The sequence below is a fragment of the Phalaenopsis equestris genome, unplaced genomic scaffold, assembly GCF_001263595.1.
Source record: "Phalaenopsis equestris unplaced genomic scaffold, ASM126359v1 Scaffold224293, whole genome shotgun sequence".
NCBI lineage: Eukaryota > Viridiplantae > Streptophyta > Magnoliopsida > Asparagales > Orchidaceae > Phalaenopsis > Phalaenopsis equestris.
The window spans coordinates 121,053-142,967 of NW_018242377.1; the positions used below are offsets into that span (position 1 = coordinate 121,053).

Below are 21,915 nucleotides of genomic sequence, written 5' to 3' on the forward strand. Positions count from 1 at the left end.
TCAAAAAATTTACTACGAAATGAACTACTCAACTGCATGTCTAGAAAACATATAAAGTGTGCGGGAAAAAAAAAGGGACTCACATAAGGCAGACAAAATGACTGACATCAACAGATAAAATTTTATGGATATCAACAAATAGAGAAGACAACACAACAGACAAATCAAGCAAATAAAGTATTATTAGATTATAGGAGTTCATACAATCAGTAATAAAACACAGTATTAAAAGAAAATATTAATGCTTACTTGTCCACATAAATATGCTTCAAGGGGCCGAACTTGACACATTCCTCTTGAACATCCTCTTTAATATCCAAGTCAAAATCAGGATCAGTCTGTAAAAAAACACAAATATTAGCACAGCAAAATTAAATATCAAGCTATAAGCCATGCTACAAACCTACCTCAGTACTTGGATGAAACATGTTCTTTAACAAAATAAATTCACTTGGCTCTCCTATAGGCTCAGGAATGGTAGTAGCAAGCACAGCTGGAAAGCCTGCAGGTATGGTAGCCTGTCCATTTCTGGGCAAGGATATAACAGGTTGACTTAGAGCCACTCCATTAAGAACAGGCACGCCCAGAGACTCCACAATACTACAGAATAATGAGAATTCATCAGCAACAGAACAACTTCCAACAGGGAGAGATCTGAGTGGAGTAAGCTCACCTTGAGGCAGTTCCAGTTCGATCCAGTTTCTGCATCAAAATTGCCCTTGAACGTGCATTCATAGACTGCCAAACCAAAAAGCAAAAAATTCCTGAGGTGTAAGGGGGTAATAAGTTCTAAAAATAAAACTTACAAACTTTGAACAGTTGATTTACATTATAGAACCAAACTGGTTAAAGAAACAATCAAGTTTATTTTTAATAACAGATCTGAACCCACCAAAACAAGAAGGGAAACAGCTAAAATTGATGACCTGTGTATTGGGGTGTGTGTGTGTGTGTGTCGCTACTTTTCTGGATAGTTTCATTCAGATATAAACAGTTGCTTAACAACATCGTTAGGGTAAGTGAAAAGGTGCAGTTGATGGGAATTTAAGTATTGCTATCCGGATCTACTTTACCGGCAATCTTCTCCCCAATATTTTTAAAACAAGCCAACATCTAATGCAATGAACAAGAATTTTCTAACAGAACAAGATGAATAAAGGTCTAGCACAAATGAAAATGAAACTGCATATCATATAATGGAATTTGGACTTACCAAACCGCCTCCATCATCATCATCAAAGTCAGTAGCATTTGTTCCTGATTCTTGTGAAACGACATTTTCAGTTACAGCTGAAACCTGATACAGATGGTAAGTGTTAATTCAAAAGAATTAATTATAAATATAGAAAAAATAAATATAATTCATATTCTACAATACAGTGGATACAACCTTGATTATCCGGCCAGCTATGTCTAATTTCCCATTCAAACTTTGTGCTGCCTTAGCATATTCAACTTGGGAGAACTGAAGAGAACATTCAGAAAACTAATAAATAGATAATAGCAAAATCTTAAGACAATAAATATTGGATATGATTGAGGATCCATGCTCACTTGAATAAATCCATATCCTCTGCAATGCCCAGTTTCAGGATCCAGTGGTAATTGGACAAGTTCTACATGACCAAAAGGCTCAAAAACCTGAAAAAGGTGTATATATTTAGTAGACATGGGAGCTAACTACCACAATTTGCATTATGACGATAAACTTCAAAAAAATAATTAGCTATTGAGACATAGAAATCAGAAAATTAGAGGTAGAGATAAAAAATTCACCGTAAAAAATGACAAGAACAGCAACAAGGATGGCCAGAACAAAAAATAATAAAAAATAATAATTTGAAAATTTTCAGGTAAATACTGATTTTTTGTCATATCATGCATAACTAATAGAAAAATGACTGTTAAAATGAGTTCGGACGGATTAGAAAGTCAAATTTACAACAAAAGAAAAGAAAAGATGCAACCCCTAAGCAAGCATTGAAGAGGCTTCAACCTGGGCAAGACGCAAAAGACAAATACATGTATTTGTTGGTTCACTAGCGTAAAAAAACACATCAGATTCAATCATGTGAAACTCCATTATTTCATTCCTTCAGATTTGATTCTATACCCCAAAAAAATAAATAAATAAATAAAAATAAAAAAAAGTTTACCCCACTTTGTGAGGATAACAAAACACGATTTTCAATGAAACCACCCCTAGGCTGCTTCAAAATTCAACATCATTGAAATCACATATTATTGATTCAAGCTGGTGGGAAAAAATAAAAAAATTATCAAAATAGTTCATGACATAATAAACCTGAAATTTAAGACAACGTTGCCAATTCATGAGCACTTCCAGAGAGAAGAGACAGATGAGAGTAAAATATTAATACATTAAATTTGAAAGAAGAAAAAACAGCTCAGCTCACGCTGTCTTTTAACAGTATTTTAAGGAAGGAGTAAAATCGACTAGGCATGGTCAGATAATGTAAGCACAAGAAAATCTTATAGACATTCTAATGCAGTCTTATATTTACAGTAAAACTGAAAATGATGATTTATAAAATCCATTAATCAGAAAATAAAATTGTTGAGAATGTAAAGATTGTAAGGTCATTCCAAGTAAAAATTTAAGTACTCAATATTAATTATTAATTCTAGATTTTAAAACAAGAAGTTGGAAGATAAAAATTATAATGAAACATTGTCATTGAATTAGATGGGGGCACCTAAACGACTCAAATAAAATTATTTTTATGAGTAAACTTCAAGATTTGAAAATTTAGGATGTTCGTGTAGAAGCTAATTCTATATGGGATAAAGTAACATGCATTATTAAACAAACAACAAAAGATCTACTTGGAGAATTAAACAGAAAAAGTTCTATAAATAAAAATAGTTTATAGTGGAAAAATAATGTGCAAGAAAAGATAAAATATAAGAAGTTTTGTTATATAAATTGATTTAGTTTTGTTATAAAAATTGATTTAAATGTACAAGCATAGAGAATGGGAAAAATATAAGGTGACCTGTAATGAGTCAATGAGAATAATTTATGACGCTAAAACTTATGTTTTCAGCGAACATTATAATAGATTAGATATTAAAGAGAGTGAAATATATATGTATAAACTAGTCAAGGAAAGAAAAAAGAAAACTAAAGAAGTAATTCATACAAAGTATATAAAAAATGAAATCAAAAAAAATATTTTTCTTAGAAGAAGATATTCAACATATGTGGGTAAGATATTTGATAAACTTTTCAATGAAATTTCTAAAAAATAATCTACCTTAATGATTTTAATATCGTTAATAATAATAAACTTTTTATATTTACCATCGCACTAGTAAAAAGTTGATGAGGCTTTAAAGAAAACTAATAGTGAAAAATTAGTAGGACCTGATGATATCTCAATTGAAATATGAAAATATTTAGAAGAATTGGGAGTTTCTTAGCTTACTAAACTCTTTAATATTATTTTAAAAAACTAAAAAGATGTCTAAGGAGTGGAGAAATCTGAGGAGTGGACGAAAAGTATATTAGTCCCCATTTTTAAGAATAAAGGGATGCACAAAAGTGTGCAAATTATAAAGGAATTAAGTAAATGAGTCGTACATTAAAATTATGGGAGAATAATTGAACATAGCTTAAAACGTGATACAAAAATTTCTCATAATAAGTTTGGATTTATGTCCGGCAAGTCTATTATAGAAGTTATACATTTATTGAGAGATTTGATGGAGAAGTACAGAGAGAATAAGAAGGATATACATATGATTTTTATTGACTTAAGAAAAAACTTACGATAAGTTTCCAAACTAAGTTAATTGCAGAGTTCTAGAAAAGAAAGATGTTGATATGACATATATTCAAGTCATTAAAGATATGTATACAAAGTACTTGTGTTCAACCAGAAGGAGGATTGACCAAGTATTTTCCTATTTCAATTGGATTACATCAGGGCTCGCTTTAAGCCCATATCATTTTGCTTTAGTTATTAAAGCTCTTGCTAGACATTTATAGGAGCATGTACATTGATGTATGTTTTTCAATGATGATATCCTTCTTGATGATAAGAATAGAAAAATAATTCAGAAAAAACTTGAATTACAGAGGTTTACATTACAATCTAAATGCCTTAATTTGAGTAGATCTAAAGTTGAATATATGAAATGTAATTTTAGTAGCATTAAAGCTAGTAGCAGAGTTGTAACCATGGGTGATCAAATTATTAAACCGTGTGAACGATTTAGATATCTCGAGTTTATTCTTCGAAGTGTTGGTGACATAGATGAGGATCTTATTAGTAGCATTCAAGTTGTTTGGCTGATGTGGGGGAATGCATCGGGCCTATTGTGCGACAGAAAAGAACCACCTAGGCTTAAGAAAAAAAAAATTTTAAATGTTAGTGAGACCTGTAATGCTTTACGGCACAAAATGTTGGCCTTTAAAAGAGAAACATAAACACTGGGATGAGAATGCATAGTGGATGAGTGGTTTGACACTTAGAGACAAAATGCAAAACGAATGTATCCATGAAAGGGATGGTGTAGCTCCAAAGGCAAACAAGATTAGAGAGAGTCGTTTTAGATAGTTTGGTCATATCAAAAATGGACCATCTAATGATTTGGTTAGGAGATTAGGAGAGTAGATGTTTTAAATTCAACTTATGCTAAGAAAGGTAGAGGTAGACTAAAAAAACTTGGGCATATGGTAAAAAGAAATGATGTTAATTTATTAGAATTAAATGAAAATATGACACTCAATAGGAAACAATGGAGAAAAAGGATTCATGTAGCCGACCCCACTTAGTGGTTTAAAGGCCTCTTGTCGCTATTGTTGTTGTTGCATCAATCTACATTACAAATGAAACATAATCATAATGTCATATATTTATATTGAAATTATAAGGCAAAACATGCAGACATACAATGTACTAGGCCTACAATGGAATTAATAAAGTTTGCATAATAATTGATTAAGCATACATAACTCCAAGCCGCGCAAGCTACATAAATGAGAATGATTAAAAAACCATCAAAACATGGCAAAAAAATAGGAGTTTTAACTAATGCCAATCTGAAAAATTAATGTGAAAAAAAAAAAACAAATGCAATAAATATGAAAGAGATTGTGTAGCAAGCTAGAGCAGTTGTCGGGAGGAGTAATGTGACTTTCAAAGTAAACAGCCATGGTCAAGGTATAAGCACATCCTATGTCAATTTTGTTATTCCTTTTGAGTTGGTTAAGCATGAAGTTTATACAGTACCATTCCCTCTTTGCATTAAAAAAAAATTATTTTGTATTAATGTTAACTTATAGTCGAAAAAATAAGATGCATTCACAAACATAAATGATCCTAACTGTCGACCTCTGATATTGCACCCTATAGAATCTAAAGAATGTTACCTTCAACATAACTTGTCTCCAAACAACAGAAAGTACAAAAGAAATTTGTGCATTTTTTTTCGCGACCACATTATTGGCATGTTACCCCCACCAGCCCTTTAACATAATCATTTCTTCATATATCATTCCTACATTAGACAAACCTATCTTTACACTATCCTTTCTTCCACAATCAACTTATATCAGTTGTGTAGCAAGCTGGAGCAGTAGTTGTTGGGAAAAGTGATGTGACTTTCAAATTCAACAGCCAATGTCAAGGTACAAGCACATCCTACGTCAATTTGATATTTCTTTCAGTTGGTCAAGCATAGAGTTTATACCTTACCATTTCCTTTTTTCATTAAGAAAATAATTTAATTTTGTAATAATGTTAAGTTACAGTCAAAAAAATATAATTAATGGCTTGTATCATTCCTACTTTAGACACATACCAAACTTAACACAGTCCTTTCTTCCACAATCAAATCACTTACATGGATGCCTTCTTCATTGTCCAACATTTTGATTCATACAGCGTAATTGGCCTAATTACAATTTTATAAAATTTGTCTATTTTAAGTTTCCCCAATACTCTCTGGTTGCACATTGCTGACAAGGAACTTCTTCATTTTAAATATAATTTTTTTATCTCATGAAGTAGCATTTCTTTTGTATCTTCATTTTTATATATAACAAAACAAAGATAAATAAACCATCATGCTGAAATATCACAAATCTTCTAATAATATAGGTGAATAATTGGTACACCTACCCAAGTTTCATATCACATACTTGTCTATGTTCTACAAATACTAAGCTCTATATCTTCTACATAATGTTTACATTGTTCTAATAGTAACTTTTTTCAACAAAGCTCTCACCAATTAGAATATGCCATCTACAAAAAAACATACACCAAAAAACCTATCTAATAAATCATTTGTAAGTCTCTATAATTGATATAAGAAGACGAACTCTTAAATCTTAATTAAAAACCTATTAATACTTGTCAATATTCAATCATGTGTGGTGCTAATTGCTTCAAAATTCATTGACACCGGTCTAGGATTCTTAGATGGTGTGTAAAGATGAAGGAAGGGGTTAAGGAAAGTTGTGGGATTATAGTGAAGAGGTAAAGAAGTAATGTGATATTTGCTGTTTTGTGGAACAAAACAGCAGAGAAGTGAAGCCGGCACTCGATTGGCGAGCTAAGGCCGTCGATGTCCCAATGGGAGAAAAAAAGCAAGAAAATGTCGAGACGGCAGCTGTCCTGGGTGAAAATATCAAGAAAATGTCGTCCAGTGACAGTTTCAGCAAGCTACAAACTCCAAGGAGGATCAAGTGCATGTTTCCCAATCAAGTTACAAGCACACCAGTTAAGAACATAATGGATATAGCACCCTTAAAATTAGAAATCTGAGAGATTTTTTAAATAGCACAAAATAACAAGAACAAGCTGTCCAAATAGTCCAAAGCAAACAATTATATAATAGAATCATAAAACAACCCTATATCTAATTAAACCAAACAAGGAATGACCCTTAGAGCCGGCTCAATCCACCCCAAGGGTAAATCAACCTAAACCGATCCATCATTGGCCTGGTCCCTATGCAGGACGCCATCCCACAGCAGTCCAAAACCCAATTCAGCGTCCAACCCAAATGCTCTTGAATCATTCATCTAGGAAACACTTTCTTCTCTAATGCACGCCAACTCAATTCTAATGGTTCTCCATCATAAAGCTTCTTGAGATCAATAAAAAAACTATTTCTATCCATTAAAATATTAGCCTCTTATCTTTCAAAATTTATCATCTTATAATAAAGCAATAATTTACTAAATCATGTAAGAGCATTGGGTTTTTCCCTACGTCGAATTGCTTCAAAAAATAATTAGAGTATAAATAACTATTGGTTTGCCCAACTCCTAAGCCTTTGGATTGAATAAAAAAAATTCCACTCATTTGGCATAAAAGTTGGTATCAATGATAAAAATAATTGAGCGAGAAAACAGTGATTCCAGGTCATTTTCGGCTCTCATAAGCCTTGGCATCTCCTACAATGGTTTGACAAAGGTTCAATAAACATTGATTACATCAGCAATATTTGGTTGAGTAGGCTCTTTTTGCATAATAATAGATGGCGTTGAATAAGATGTTATTTAAAGGGGAGATAATGGCCAAAATGGAAAGCTCTTAAATGAGGGAAGACATGTGAATATTAAGTTTAAACATCACATACTTGAAAAACATGTTAGTGTAGATATATCTAGTGATTGGTCCTATAATTAAGCTTTTGAGTTAAAAACAAGTATAATCGCTAGTTTAATAAGCCCAATTTACATGCCCTTTAATCCACACACCTTAAATTTCTTTATTTTAATCATTTCCATTTTTTTTTAATAACATGAGTGATGCGATCAAACTTTATCCAAGATTCATGCAAAAAAAGCTATTTATGGTTTGGTAACCACATTACACCTCTTTAAATGTAACAAAATGCTCTTGTAACTAAAACACAACACCACTAATTCTTCATACTTCATCAAGCTTAAAATATACACTTTAAAAATTCATCCACCTCTTATCAAAATTGATTTTAAAACCATCTTTAAATGCAACTTAAGAAACACAAAAATTAACTAAATTTACAAGTTTCATTGCCTATAGCTTAATACCAATCACATTATTATTAGCTTTATCATATCCACTTCAACGTTGTCATACATGCTCTCTATCTCTATTATCCTTATGTTATTCCTACCATTAGCCCTAACAACAAAATAGAGATATAACCATCCCTAATGTCATGGATTCTCCCATTTACATTCCATTTGTTGCATAAAAGAGTAATTCTTCTTTTAATCATTTTCTCCAACAATTAACTTTCTTCTATTTAAAATTCCCAAATTCCTTGTAAAAACTTAATTTTTAATTTTAGAAAATGTCAAACCTTACTACTTTCCACGGGAAATAAGTTAAATAATGGGACAAAGCTAAGAGTTGATCTTTTCTTCAATCGTTACCAACATTCATCATAAGAGAGTGAAGTATTGTTGTTTCACTCATGGGAGACATAAGAAAACAATTGCTTGCTTTTCAAAATAATCAAATAAGATCATGGCACATCACTTTCAGAGAATGCTTTGCAACAAAATTCAAATTTGAATTCGCTTCAAGCCCTCTTTTATAATTCTACAATTCGAATTCAACCGACCATTACCTATGAACCTTTATTATCTAGGCTTGAAATTGATAATAACAGTTTTTCACACTTTATAAATAAAACATACTTAACTTTTTTAACAGTTTGGTAGTTGAGCATTTTTTTTAAGTATCTTAATTACAAAACTCATGGTGGAATGTTTGAACTGCAAGCACAAGGCTTCATTATACTATTTGGCTCTTCTTTTGTTTTATCTCTCTTTTTTCTTGAGATTCTTGTTTAAAATTTTGCTATAGCAGAAGTTGCTTTAATTTAATTTTGCTATCCATTGGGATAATAATAACTTGTTTGACCTGATTCTCCTAAATTCTTTCCATGCTAGATCTCTACTGAAATTAAATGTTATTGTTCCCTACGGAAAAATAACAAGCTAAATAATTGATTCAATTATAATTTTTTTTTAATTGAATTTTTGCATGTTTATTATGATGCATTTGCTCTCATTGGATTGGTTACTTTTACATTGTTAATTTCATAATATATATATATATATATTCACACTAAATGTTATTTCAAAGCATTAGGTTCCTTAAAGAAACCCTAGAATCCCCGATAGTCTTGCAACAAGAAGCATCTTAATGGCAATATCACAAGTTCTTGTAATAGAATAAACATTACCCACTAATATCCAAAAAAAATTGAACATAAAATAAAGTGTGTGATGCTTAGAACACCTGATCTAGTAGCAGTTGCACGCATCCTTGCTTTTGCATTTGAAGAGGAGGTTTTTTGTGATTAGAACAAGTATCTCCAGACAACATGAAAGCTAACCTTACCATTGATCTAGGCCATCAAAAGGAGAATAACCCAGCATATCTAAACTATCCAAAGGATCACACGAAATTATACTGTTATGTCATCATCAAAAATATTAAGCTAGATGTCAGCCCAAGAAGAATGTCCCTCAAAACTGCATAAAAAGTTACTTGCAATTTAGCGTTATCATCAAGCAGACAAAACGAACCTTTTGAAAAACTATCAAGGATGAATTGATAATGTGATACTTGTATTTCTTTTCAAAATAAAAAAATTAAAAATATTAATAATGTCTGAAACATAGAAAAAAGGTTCTTGTCCCAAAAGTAGCCTGATCACAGCATTTATCGGTAACACACCACAGAACACCAAAGGAAACCTAAATACGAGTCCTAGTAAGCATATATATAAAAAAAAAAAAGTCAAAATATATCAAATATTAACATATTTAAAACATTCTGAAATAATCAAAACAACCAAATTATTTTCTTAAAATCCAGGCGTCAACAAACTGCCACAGCAACTAAAACTATAGTATTATCTACCTGACGAAGTAAGTCTTCAGTAATATTGAAGTGCAAGTTGCCAACATAAATTTTTCGGGCACCAGCTGCACCAAGTGCTCCGCTAGTATTTGACTGCACAAGATTCTTCTCTGCTTCAGATGGTTTGACCATCACAGGCTGGCCTAAAAGTTGGTGACCGGAAAGGGCGATTGCCATTGGCACGGACATTGCATCATAAAACTCAATGTATCTGTCAAAAATATTGCCCATGACAAAAACATAAGAACACTAAAAACATAATCAAAATTTATTATCCCTGCCAAAGAAGATTGAAATAGTATAACTGAAAAAAGTAATCAAATAACAAAGAACTAAAGCTATAGCTGATGTATGAAAAGCTCAGCACAAGGAACTGGATAACGAAAGAATAAAATCTTGAAAATAGTTATAAGAGAATATCAAGCGGTAATGACAAATGAGAACCAACATTCAAGCATACCCTTTACAAATAAACACTTCATTACATTTAAGTGGAAAAACCCTGCACAATTGATACCCATGCTTAACATCGGATAAATCGCATTAAATTAGTTTTACTAAGTTCATGTCACAAATTCTTACAGCACTAGAAGAGCATACCATAATGGTCAATAATCACATTTTATTTTATCTTATTCAAAATGTTGCAAGTATAATATTAAGGATGTTGAGAGTATGCAAATGAAATTTTTCAAAAAAGTTGTCATGCATTAACATCTGAATCCAGGCAAGATTTCAACATTCACACAAAGTGATTTATCTATGGTCGTATGATCAACCTACATGGATGGAAATTCATATGCTATGAACATGAAATTCCTGGCAAGTTGCTTTTGAATAACTAGGAAAAATATTCCCCTATATATTACTTGATTTCATCTTTGTGATTTAGCTAAACTCACTTTCTACAAGCTAAAACAGATGCCAGTAAAAAATTTAGTTGAAAGCACTGCATATTTAATCCTTTTATGATATTAAAAGAGTAGAAAACAAAAAACGTGAACATGAAGCAACAGGGACAGTGCAAGCAATTGGATAAGACACAGCTTGGTGGATGGTACTGTAATGGATGTCGCTATTCTTATTATGCTTTGGGACATTTTTAGCTCTCAAGTTACAACTTATTTCAAATCCTGTCTCTATCTGAGTGACAGATAAAACAAAGATTTCTGATTTTTAATTCTGCTCCTTTTGTCTAATCACGTCCAATGGAGAAAATGGGAATCCAACAAAAAGTTGACAATTCCATCTTTTTAGGTGTTTCTAGTTAAATTTGATGCTGGCATATGCATAATGCATTAAGCTACCTGTTTCTGAGGTTACACGCAGGCATCTGGTAAGGGTGAATACATGCACCCAAACAACTGGTTATCCAATGTATCCAGCTAACCAATTTTTATTTCATGCATTATCAAAAGGCCAAACCTACAAAATTAATTTCTCGGTTTGAATTTTAGTTTAAGTATAACAAAAACCAACAAAAAATTTTATCACGAAGCTATTGCCAGATAGATGCATGATGAAAGGACATTGAAAGTCACAGGCACTAGTGTTAGCAACTATGCCCAGGACCGTTCATATAAAGGTATATGCGGACGCTCATGCATGCATGATGGGTGCTATTTTGTGCGTTTAGTTTCTTGAGTTGTTTTCTTTTTAACTATTTTTTTTACTAGTAACATTGTAAAAACTAGTATTGTGTATGAAAGAATTTACAGCATTTAGGATTTATTTGGAGAAAATGAAACGATTCTTCATCTAGACCTAGCATATTTCAAAATGTCTTGAAAATGATAGTAGGGATGAAGAAAATTACGATTTGAAGATGATAATTATGAAGAAGGAAGGCTATTTTATTTTACAACAAAGATGATGATTCTCATAAAAACCTTTTAAGGTTTGATGAATATAAAACTTAAAAATAAAGTGTTATTATATTTTGAACCTAAGCTCTAAGATTCAGCATTTTATCCTAATATTATGCATGAAGCATAGACAAAACTAATTTGGAGGGTTTTAGCAATTTTCTATAACTTCCCAAATACAAAAACCTCGCAACGTGTTTCCTCCTATAAATCAGCCTCTTTAAGATTTTACCTGTTTTGCTATGAGAAGATTCTTTCGTCTGTTTTTGTCTTGTCCCACCCATGGCAGAAGTTAAGTTACTGGTTTTCCTTCAGAATGGCTGGAACAGTAACCTTTAAACTAGATTGGTGTTGTGATTCACAAAGACAATAAACAACTTATTGAACTTTTTTTCTTCCTATCGATCTAAACTATCCAAAGTGGATTTGTGTTTAATTTCCACTTGAAATTCCCCGGTTTTCTGATTATTAAAGAACAAATTTCAACAATTTCGATTATGTACTCCATCAGCAGCAATCAAATTAGCAAACAAGTAACAGATACAGCAAACAATGGGGAGAAAACAGCCAACGACAACATAGCAAGTAGAGACAAGGGACCTACTTCATCTTATCCTGTTGTAATCTGAAATTTATAGAACAGTCCAAACAGTTCGGCTTCCAGAGCCTTGGTCTCTCCTGTATGATGTTTAATAAATGCTCCAATTACATTAATAGACTCCTGGTGACATCCGTTATTTGAGAATCACCATCAATGTTAATTTTCATGAAGCAAACAAGCTAGTGAAACTTCAACCAACATGATCGTTTTAATATTTCACAATGTAATGCCCCAATCATGATCGTAACTGATCTAATTGGAATCCACTTGACCTAGATCTAAATTTAATCCAAAATCAATGCATTACTACAATCAAGATAGTTTTCTTTTCCAATCTAATAGTTTTCTTAGCCATGATGTTGATTTTCCAAACCGATTATCTTTCATTCATATATGTTAAGAGTAATCTGATGCGATGTTGCCCTAATTATTTTAGCTTTAAGGATACCTTTTTCACTCACATTTTTGAAATATTAAATTAGCTTTATTTATAAATGTCATGGCCACACAATGCACTATGTATTAAGGCTCTAAAGATTTTCAACCTATAATGGATTACATTCTATGATCAAGTAGAGTAGTGGCCATTTGAACATTTGTGGTTTCAATGGCGTCTAATAGATGTCACCCATTATCTTATTTAATGTGTTAGATTTAATGAAAATTATCCAAGCTGAAAAATCAACACATTTAAAACTATAAAAAGAAAGGTTGATGTCAAAGAAAAAGAACATCAAATTATTGCTACTTGATAAAGTAAAGACCTAATACTTAAATCAAATCTAGACCTTTCTAGCCAAAATGGGAGCAATCATGACTCTCCGCACAATACGAAATTGTATGTGTTAAAATTAACTGATTCAAGAAGAAGCATAGATTTGGTTCAAATTTGTTACGATGAGAACTTAAAATTTCCCTCACTATAATATCTTACCAAAAAAGATGGTATAAGGCTTCCATTGAGCAGTTTTCATTTGTTCCAACACATTCTCAACCTAACAAGATGCCACCTCCAATGGAATAACGTCTCCACAGCAATAGAGTATATGCTACAAGTCAAATATACAATTAAAAAAGAAATATACATTTATGCTAACTAATCAATTACTTAATGCAACATACCTTTTATAAGAAGTCAAACAATGATAAATAAGAGTAATCAAGAAAGCAGACTCTTTCTCTTAAAAGTTATAATTGTCGGTGTCTCTTTTATTTCCCCTTCCAACATCACTTGACAAAACAATAGAAATAAGTAGAGAGAAGCAGAAAGGGGAAACGAACGAAAAGAGTCAGCTCTGAAAAATGGTTAAAGTCTATCCAAACAAACAAAGCTAGGTTATTCATTTGCATACTTTAACTCACTATAGTAGACTCCAACAAATTCCCCGGTTGAGAAGAGTCTGATTCTTGTCTCGAAAAGGTAGAACCCTATCTTTATGGTCGTTTAGTTCATTGAATTCGACAAAAGTGAAAGCCAAAAAAAGATTTGAGGATTGCTCTTGATCTTTCTTATCCATATTAAGCCATGAGGTACTTAACACAAATTTAAGCCTCATTTGGCAATGAATTGCATTTCCAAACACTCTGAATAAAAATATGATTCATGAGAAAAACAAACAATAAAAAAATACTTTGTTGTGGGGGCTTTAGGAAGCACAATGTTACAGGCAAAAAACAGGCACTAAGAAACTAGTTATTTTTTGCAGCCTTTAGCCTTAGTTTAAAATGCATCTAAAAATTACTTACGCATAATTGATCCCACAAAGGAATAAAACGAAAAAGCATTTCATAAAAACCAACATTTATAGCATCTTTTAAAGCACATGGCATAGGATAAACATACCCAACGCCTTTTGATCTCCTTGAGTTCCGATCCATGATCAACCGCACATCTCTGACCTGGTAAACAAAAATCATCATAAACTAACTCCAACAAGTCAAAATGCATGAATACTTCGAAGTTTGAACAATTCATTGGCATTCTTATACTACAAATTACACCTCTTATGTAGTAAAGTTGATAAGGCCCCAATCAACTTTTCCATTTACATAACACTCACCAAATAAATAGTATGTTGAGCCACAAAAAAGTCATTATAATAGACCTCACTGAAGCAGGGAAGCATTTACTGCAATAAGAAGCAAATGTATCTCAATGGAAGGCATCAAATATACCTGGCGGTAGATTTCTTACTAAAGTTTCAATTCTTAAGCACAAAATTAGTTCATGAAAACTCTCAAAGGACGATAGGGGTATTTGTATTTTACAACTATATAAAATAGAATACCTGACATTGCATGAATTATGTAAATATCAGAGCACTTTTTATCAGTTCGGTGCATGCTATCAAAACATGTAGAACCTAATAAATTGAGAAGGATAAGCAGTCACAAGATCCCATATCCACAACAAAGAACAAGAAATATATTTGACTGACCTTGCCCACTTTTGAGAAGAACTCATAAACATCTCTCTCAGTAGCCTTCAAAGGCATCTACACAGCACCAGAGCAGGAAAAAACATGTGTAGCAAATAAATCAAACAAATGATGATGTTTGTGCAGATTCCAAGGATAGAACAAACACTCCTAGCATACCTGATAGGCAAAAACTGTCCTCTGATCCCTTTCAGGATCAGCTTCAGCTTCTAACGGTTCTTTTTTCTCTCTAAACCGCCTGCATGAAAATGGAAAGGCTTCATGTTACATGAAGAAACATGGAGGTGAGAAAAATGAAGTCAATTTTAAACAAGTCAATATTAACAAAGTTGAAGAAAAGTTCGATTCAAACAAATAGTAGTGTCTGCCTCTTTCTTTCATCAAGTTTTCAAATATAGGGCAGCTGAATGAAAGGTCAAAACAATTTACCATTATCTACAACCATAAAAATAAAAATGATTAAAAATGAAAAGCTTATTAGCATTGACAATTACATGGCCACACACTATACAAATCAAAGTAGTCTTAGCAGATGGCACAAACAAACAAAACTAAATAAAAGCATATGACATTATATTTAGAGAGCAAACACCTTATCTTTTAGGAGTGGTGAGATGTACTTCAAAAACAAAAATGTGATACAAAAACCAATTTTTTTTAGTAATTACAGTCAAATCAGTCTTAACAAATACCTTATTTTGCTGCTAAGATCAAGTTTTGATTTCATCTGGATGTTAAAATTCAGCTTCAAGAGGATACTAAACCTCCAGTAACATAAAATTATTTTGTAAACGGTGAAGATGTAACTTTTCATAATTACCACCAACATACGTTTACAAAAAAAAGAAAATGCTTGTGGATGACATCATGACACTATTGAATTAGTTATATTCAAGACCTTTGAGTGCCTCGAGATTAGAAAACTCTATAGGTTGTGAACAATGTTATCTCCACCCAGTTGTACGAACATATCAAGACAACAAAATGGATTTATGAGGTCGGACTAATTGTAGGAAAATCAAAAAACTATCTAGCATGTGCAAAGCAGTAGCTATCAGCCACCTTAAAACTTTGATTTGAACCCCACTGCAGCAACGTTCCTCCCTCAAATTCAGTCAACCTAGAGTTACACAATTATCCTTATAAGCCTCCCTGCCTCCACCTATCATATGTCATGATGTCATCCTAAATAAGCTACCTTAGAAAACCTCAATCCCCCACCCCCCCCCCCCCCCTCCCTCATTTCATCCTACAAAAGCTTGTATTAGTATCATCAAAGCCCAATGGTAACAAGAGATCGTTGAATCTCTTCAGCCCGGAATCTTTTTTCACATAATTTAGGATGTATTGACATTTTTAAGTTTTGCTTATTAAATTTTGGACTGAAAGCACCAGCATACTTTATATAACAATACAGGAAATAGAGTTCATTATATCTTAGTAGTTGCAACCAGGTTAGGATAAGAAACAATTATTAACAGGTTTATGACAATAGTACGTACGAATTTTTCTTTCATTCAATGGGTCCTACAAAATATTAGTATAAACATAGGTTACACAAAAACAACAACAACAACAAAGCCTTAATCCCAGTACGTGGGGTTGGCTACATGAATCCTTTTTTTCCATTGCGTCCTATTTAGTGTCATATTTTCATTTAGTTCTAGTAAATTAAGATCATTTTTTATACAATAAGTGCAAGTCTTCCTGGGTCTTCTTCTACCTTTCTTAACATAAGTCAAATCTAAAACATCTACTCTCCTAATCAGATCATCATGAACTTATTCTTGATGATTGACATAATTCTTTATATTGAATTAGTTATAGTCTAACATGAGGTTTTAAGTTAAGTGTTTATAGCATGTCAATATTTTCTTGAAACCTGATTTGATTCATGTCATATTTTATCACTTGAATTATGTATCTAACATGATCAATAGGCAAATGATAATTTATGATATAGATATATAAAAAAAATTAGGGTATCATATGAGTACCATATGTAGTATCGCACTAATTTAGAATGTATGAAATATTAATAATATATATCCATTGTATGTTATTATCTCATGAAACCCTAATTAAATTTATGGTATAATCTGGATATAGAGTTATGTTCCAAATGCGTAAATATTTTCATGATATCATGTTAATAACCCATTTCAAGAAAAAACCTTCTTTTATGTTAACCCTTTTTATCATCTTATCATTCTTAAGATGATATGTGAGGCATCCAACACAAACTTGATATGAATATGTAATCTTTATAATGTCATTTTTAATTTAGACTTGTAATTTTAAGTAGGAGATTCTCTTTTAAAGGCCAACATTCAGCGCCATAGAGCATTGCAGGTATCACCACCGTCTTATAAAATTTTTCTTTCAGTCTAAGCGGTGCTTTTCTATCACACAAAAGGCCCGATGCATTCCTCCACTTCAACCAACCAACTTGAATTCTACTATTAACATCCCCATCTATATCACCATCGCTTTGAAAAACAGACCCAAGATATCTAAAACGTTCACACCTTTTAATAATTTGATCACCCAAAGTTATTATTGGAACTTTTATACAACAAAAACTTTTATACATGCATCCTTTTAATAACCTTTTTTACACAACGAAATAAAAAATCATTAACAAAAACTTCCTTTGGAAGATCTATCTATTATTACAAGTGCATCAAGTTATTGGAACTTTTATACATGCATCAATAATATTGTGGAAAACTTATCAAAAATTTCAAAACAGGTTTATAGTAGAGTTCGACTTAGTCTTGTCAAATAATCAAGCCACATATCACTAAAGGTCCCCTTGGAGCAGCAATAGTTAATTGTAAAATTATTTGTAGAACTGTGTGAAAAACATATATATATTTTTAAGTTGTTGAGGATATTACAATAATTTTCCATTTGCAAAAATTTTACTATAACTATAAAAATCAAACAAAACATTTTGTAAAATAATGTTTCTCACCACAAAAATTTCAAAAAAATTGCAACAAAATTTGTGGGGTGTCAACCATATGTAAAGAAAAGTTATGAAAAATGCCTGACCCTAACACGATTTTTCACATTGAAAATGAATTGTACAGTCCCCAAAACAACACTTGTTTAGCAAGCTTTAGCTGTAAAGACCCTTGACAAAGTAATTTTTTATAAGAAAGAAAAATGTCCCCAAAGCAATGAATATAAGTACAAACATGCATAAAAGGCATTCAGTAGCCTCATAATAAGATTCATTATTATTTAGCATAAGGCCCAGATATAAATGAAAACTTCCTTGATAAAAGTGTCATTTATGCATAATTCATAATATTATTCCAATATGCGTGTTTATCTAAAAATTATTTTAGAATATCATGAAAATCCTCTTGAACAAATAATGGAATAATAAAAATCAATTGGGCATCATAAGCATCGTATTTAAACTAAAAAAATGAATTAAAGATGAATGCAAATATATAAAATAGACAAACAAAAATTCCTACCAAGAACTAATAATCAAAGTCAAATCTTTCAAAATAGAGGTCGGATTTGAACTAGTTAGACCTTCTCGATCTATGCTTTTTTCCCCAAAACATTCTAAGGATTCTCTATCCCCTCTTATTCTTCCTCCAACTTCCAAACCCTTACACTAGATCTAAAAAAACCCTTTAACTCTCTCTGTCTTCCACCAAAACACTCCAAAACCCTACTCAAGCGTGGAGGGCAAGGACCATCTCCAATTTATGCTTAAAGGAGGTCAACATAAAAAGTAAAGTTTGGCGTTGCGTGAGGATAAGTGGTCGTCAAGGGGCCTAAATAGCCATCCAAATCTCAAAGTTGTCAGTAGTTTCTATTTGGAGCATTATTAACCATCAGTGACACCACCTTCAAAAAGGAGGGCAGGTTTAAATATTCAACCCACCTAGCCCGACCATGACTAGAACTCATGGTTTAGCCAGCCCACATGGGTCCAATCATCCCAAAGCATGGCCTAAGGGCTCTGAAAAAGCTCAATCCACAATTGAGCCTACTAATTCTCAGGCATAATTTCTCCATGTTTTATAAGCATAAATTTTTCATGCAAATTCAAGCTTCCATTCTCCACAAAGACTTATAATACTTTTTGTGCTTAAAGACACATAAATAGATTGCATTATTATTTTTCCTTTTAGTAACTATTCATTTGAAATTCTACAAAAAGTTCCATCAAAAAACATATGCAATTCAAGAAGCTACACAATTAATTACAACTATATTTCATCTGAGTTAAGTTACAACTATATTTCACATGAGTTAAATTACAAGTATTTCACATGAATAAAAGTTTTAAGAGCTTAAGGATTACGTCTCCATTGGTATCCATTCATCATTACATAATAGCATTGTGATTTGTGCCTAAGAAAATGATTCCAAGAGTAAGGTCTACGACAAAAAATATAAAATACAAGGCACCAACAAATAATCTGGCATCTCTATAGGCTAAAGACCAGTTTCAACTTATATCCTATTAATTCTTTCCTCGTGTTCTAAACGTTCCCTATAAACCACTTGATTCTAGTAACATGTTCCAGGATCAACCAAAATTATCCTGCTAGCAATTGAAAATTCAGCCATATAAAATTTAATTATAACACTTGGTCTCCTAATGCCCAAACTCTTCAATTAATAAAACTAAAAATTCAGCTTATTCAGGTCAATATCATTTTTCCCATGACAAGTACAAGAATGAACAGATCAAATAAGTACCCCATGTGACAATTCAACTGTAGTTGCCCACACTTCATCTCCCTCCTTTTAGCAAACAAATTCTCTTCCAAGCGTCTCATAATACAGTAAATCAAGATGCAAACTGTTTGGAAATGAAGAATTGAAGTTACAATGCAAGATATCAAGGCTAAAGAAACAAGAATCTCGAAAAAGTAAATAAATAAACGCCTTGAAGGCAGATGAATAATAACTTAGTTCGTACCAATAGAAATTAAAAAATAAAAAACCACATCTAGTAAACAAATTCCAAAAGGAAAAATTCTTATGTCATAATAATAATCACACCTGCTTTCCCTTGAGTCCCTTTCATCTCGCTCCCTCATTTCCCTGCTCCTAGACCTCTCCTTTTCTCTTAAGTACTCAATATCATGCTTCCTAGAGCTGCTGCGGCTCCTCCTTGATCTTTCCGTCTCCCTGTCCAAATCCATCTCTTTCTCACTCTCCCTATCTCTGCTCCTTTCCGTCTCCCTTTCCCGGTATCTATCTTTCTCCTTCTCCCTTTCTCGATGCCTGTCCATCTCCCTCTCCCTTTCCCGGTGTCTATCCTTCTCCTTCTCTTTCTCTCTATCCCTCTCCCGATGATCCCTGTCCCTTTCGCGGTCCTTGTCGCCGCTCCTACGGTAATCCTTCTCCCGCCGGTCAGATCGGTCAAACGCCCCTCCGTTCTCGTCCGTCCTGAACTTCTTCGGCTCGCGACTTCTGCGGTCACCGGCATCCTTCTCGCCCTCGAAACGGTGCCGAGAGTCACGCAGACCTGTATGTTTGCGGACACAGGGAACGTCGACTGATTTCTCCAAGTAGTCATACTCGTCGAACTCCATCGCCGGAAAGCGCCGGAAACCCATGAAGTATCGACGACGACGACAAGAAGGAGACGAAATCGGATTAGGGCTTAGCCAGGAAGCCGAAAAGAAGTGGGGGCGGACAAAAACGAGAGATTGTGCCAAGTCACAGACCAACTTCACATCCGGCCGGCTGGAGGACATAAGGGCTGAGTTGGTGCGGTCAAGCCCATCAAGGGTTCGGAATGTTGCAACCGTATCAATGGCCAAGGTAGAAAATTAAAGTTATATCATCAAAAATAAAAACTTATAAATTTGATACGCCATTAACAGATTTTCATCATGCCATATGAATCTAAAATCTAAAGGCATGACACTAATTTCAAGAATCTTTTGAAAAAAAATATTGAAATATTAATAAAAAGTCATCTAGAGCTTCGATTTCAACAAACTTACAGTGAAACTGACCAGCTTAACGAGTTGGATCCAATGATACCAAAATTGATCCAATTAGAATCAAATCAAGCTCAAATCAAGCTATTAAACCATTTTTGAAAGCTTTTTTAGCATATTTGGAAGGTCAAATGAATGTTATAGTCGAATCGAGCGTCGTAGACGAATCCAACGAGCTAAAGATCGCTCAATACCCTAAGACACTCAAATGTCTATCAAACATCGTTTGATCAAAGGAAGCTCTCTGGATCGTCTGATTAAAATGGTTCATATTATTGTATTAATTGCTCTCAGAACACTATAAATAGAGTCGTGCCCCTCTCATGAGGAGGGAAGGGAGCTTGAGACTTGAGGAGAGCTTAAGACTTGAGAAAGAACTTGAAGCTTTGAGAATGCGCTGAAGTCCAAAATCACTCGTGTCACCGTCTACCGTCGCCGACTGTCGTTGACCACCGTTGACCGTCGTCAACTACCACTTGCTGGCCTCCACCGATCGTCATCGACTGCTGCCCACTTTTTATAACAAATTCATTAGCACATCGATGTTGTAATTTGAAAAATATTGTAACCATTTCCTGCATGTGAGACAAGGGGTATTGGATTTTTATAACTATGTCAGGCCTCGTAGTTTTTTTTCCCTTTACGAGTTTTCCATGTAAAAACATCTGGTGTCATTACTATTTGTTTTCTTTTATCTGAGTGTATGTTGAATACTCATGCAATGTTAAGACGATAATACATTACTCTACCGCCTTGAATTTTCTAGCACGCATTAGTTTGGTGTTGTTAATGGGAAGCGAAGTCCCGTTTAACATTATCTTTAACTCTAAGATATCGAGCCCTTACTTCATTTCCTAATGATGTACATCATCCAACTAGCAAAGGAACTATTTTTACATCTTGAAGATCACCTCTGAAACATTCTTCAATGTGGGGGCAACCTTCAATGCAGTTTTGAAAGGTCGTTCACGTTATCATCTCGGGCATGATTGTAGCTTGGTTGTGTTCTCACATCCTATTCAGACACAAAGTATTTCACGACTTCTTCCAGAATGCGGGCAACCTTCATTGTAGTCTTGAAAGATCGTTCATGTTAACATCCTAAGCACGACTGTAGTG

The 21,915-nt window shown here is 33.1% G+C and overlaps 1 protein-coding gene across 1 annotated transcript; it reads right to left on the reverse strand.

Moving 5' to 3' along the window:
• Positions 1-249: 249 nt before the first annotated feature.
• Positions 250-20,414, reverse strand: LOC110037740 (RNA-binding protein 39-like; the record flags this gene model as incomplete). Its single annotated transcript, XM_020742449.1, is given in 11 exon segments — positions 250-338; positions 408-600; positions 674-738; positions 1,214-1,297; positions 1,391-1,465; positions 1,555-1,641; positions 9,903-10,113; positions 14,212-14,267; positions 14,807-14,863; positions 14,966-15,044; positions 19,847-20,414. Coding segments are annotated over 11 exon segments (1,556 nt in total), but the record flags the coding sequence as incomplete, so codon positions are not given.
• Between the last annotated feature and the right edge of the window lie 1,501 nt (positions 20,415-21,915).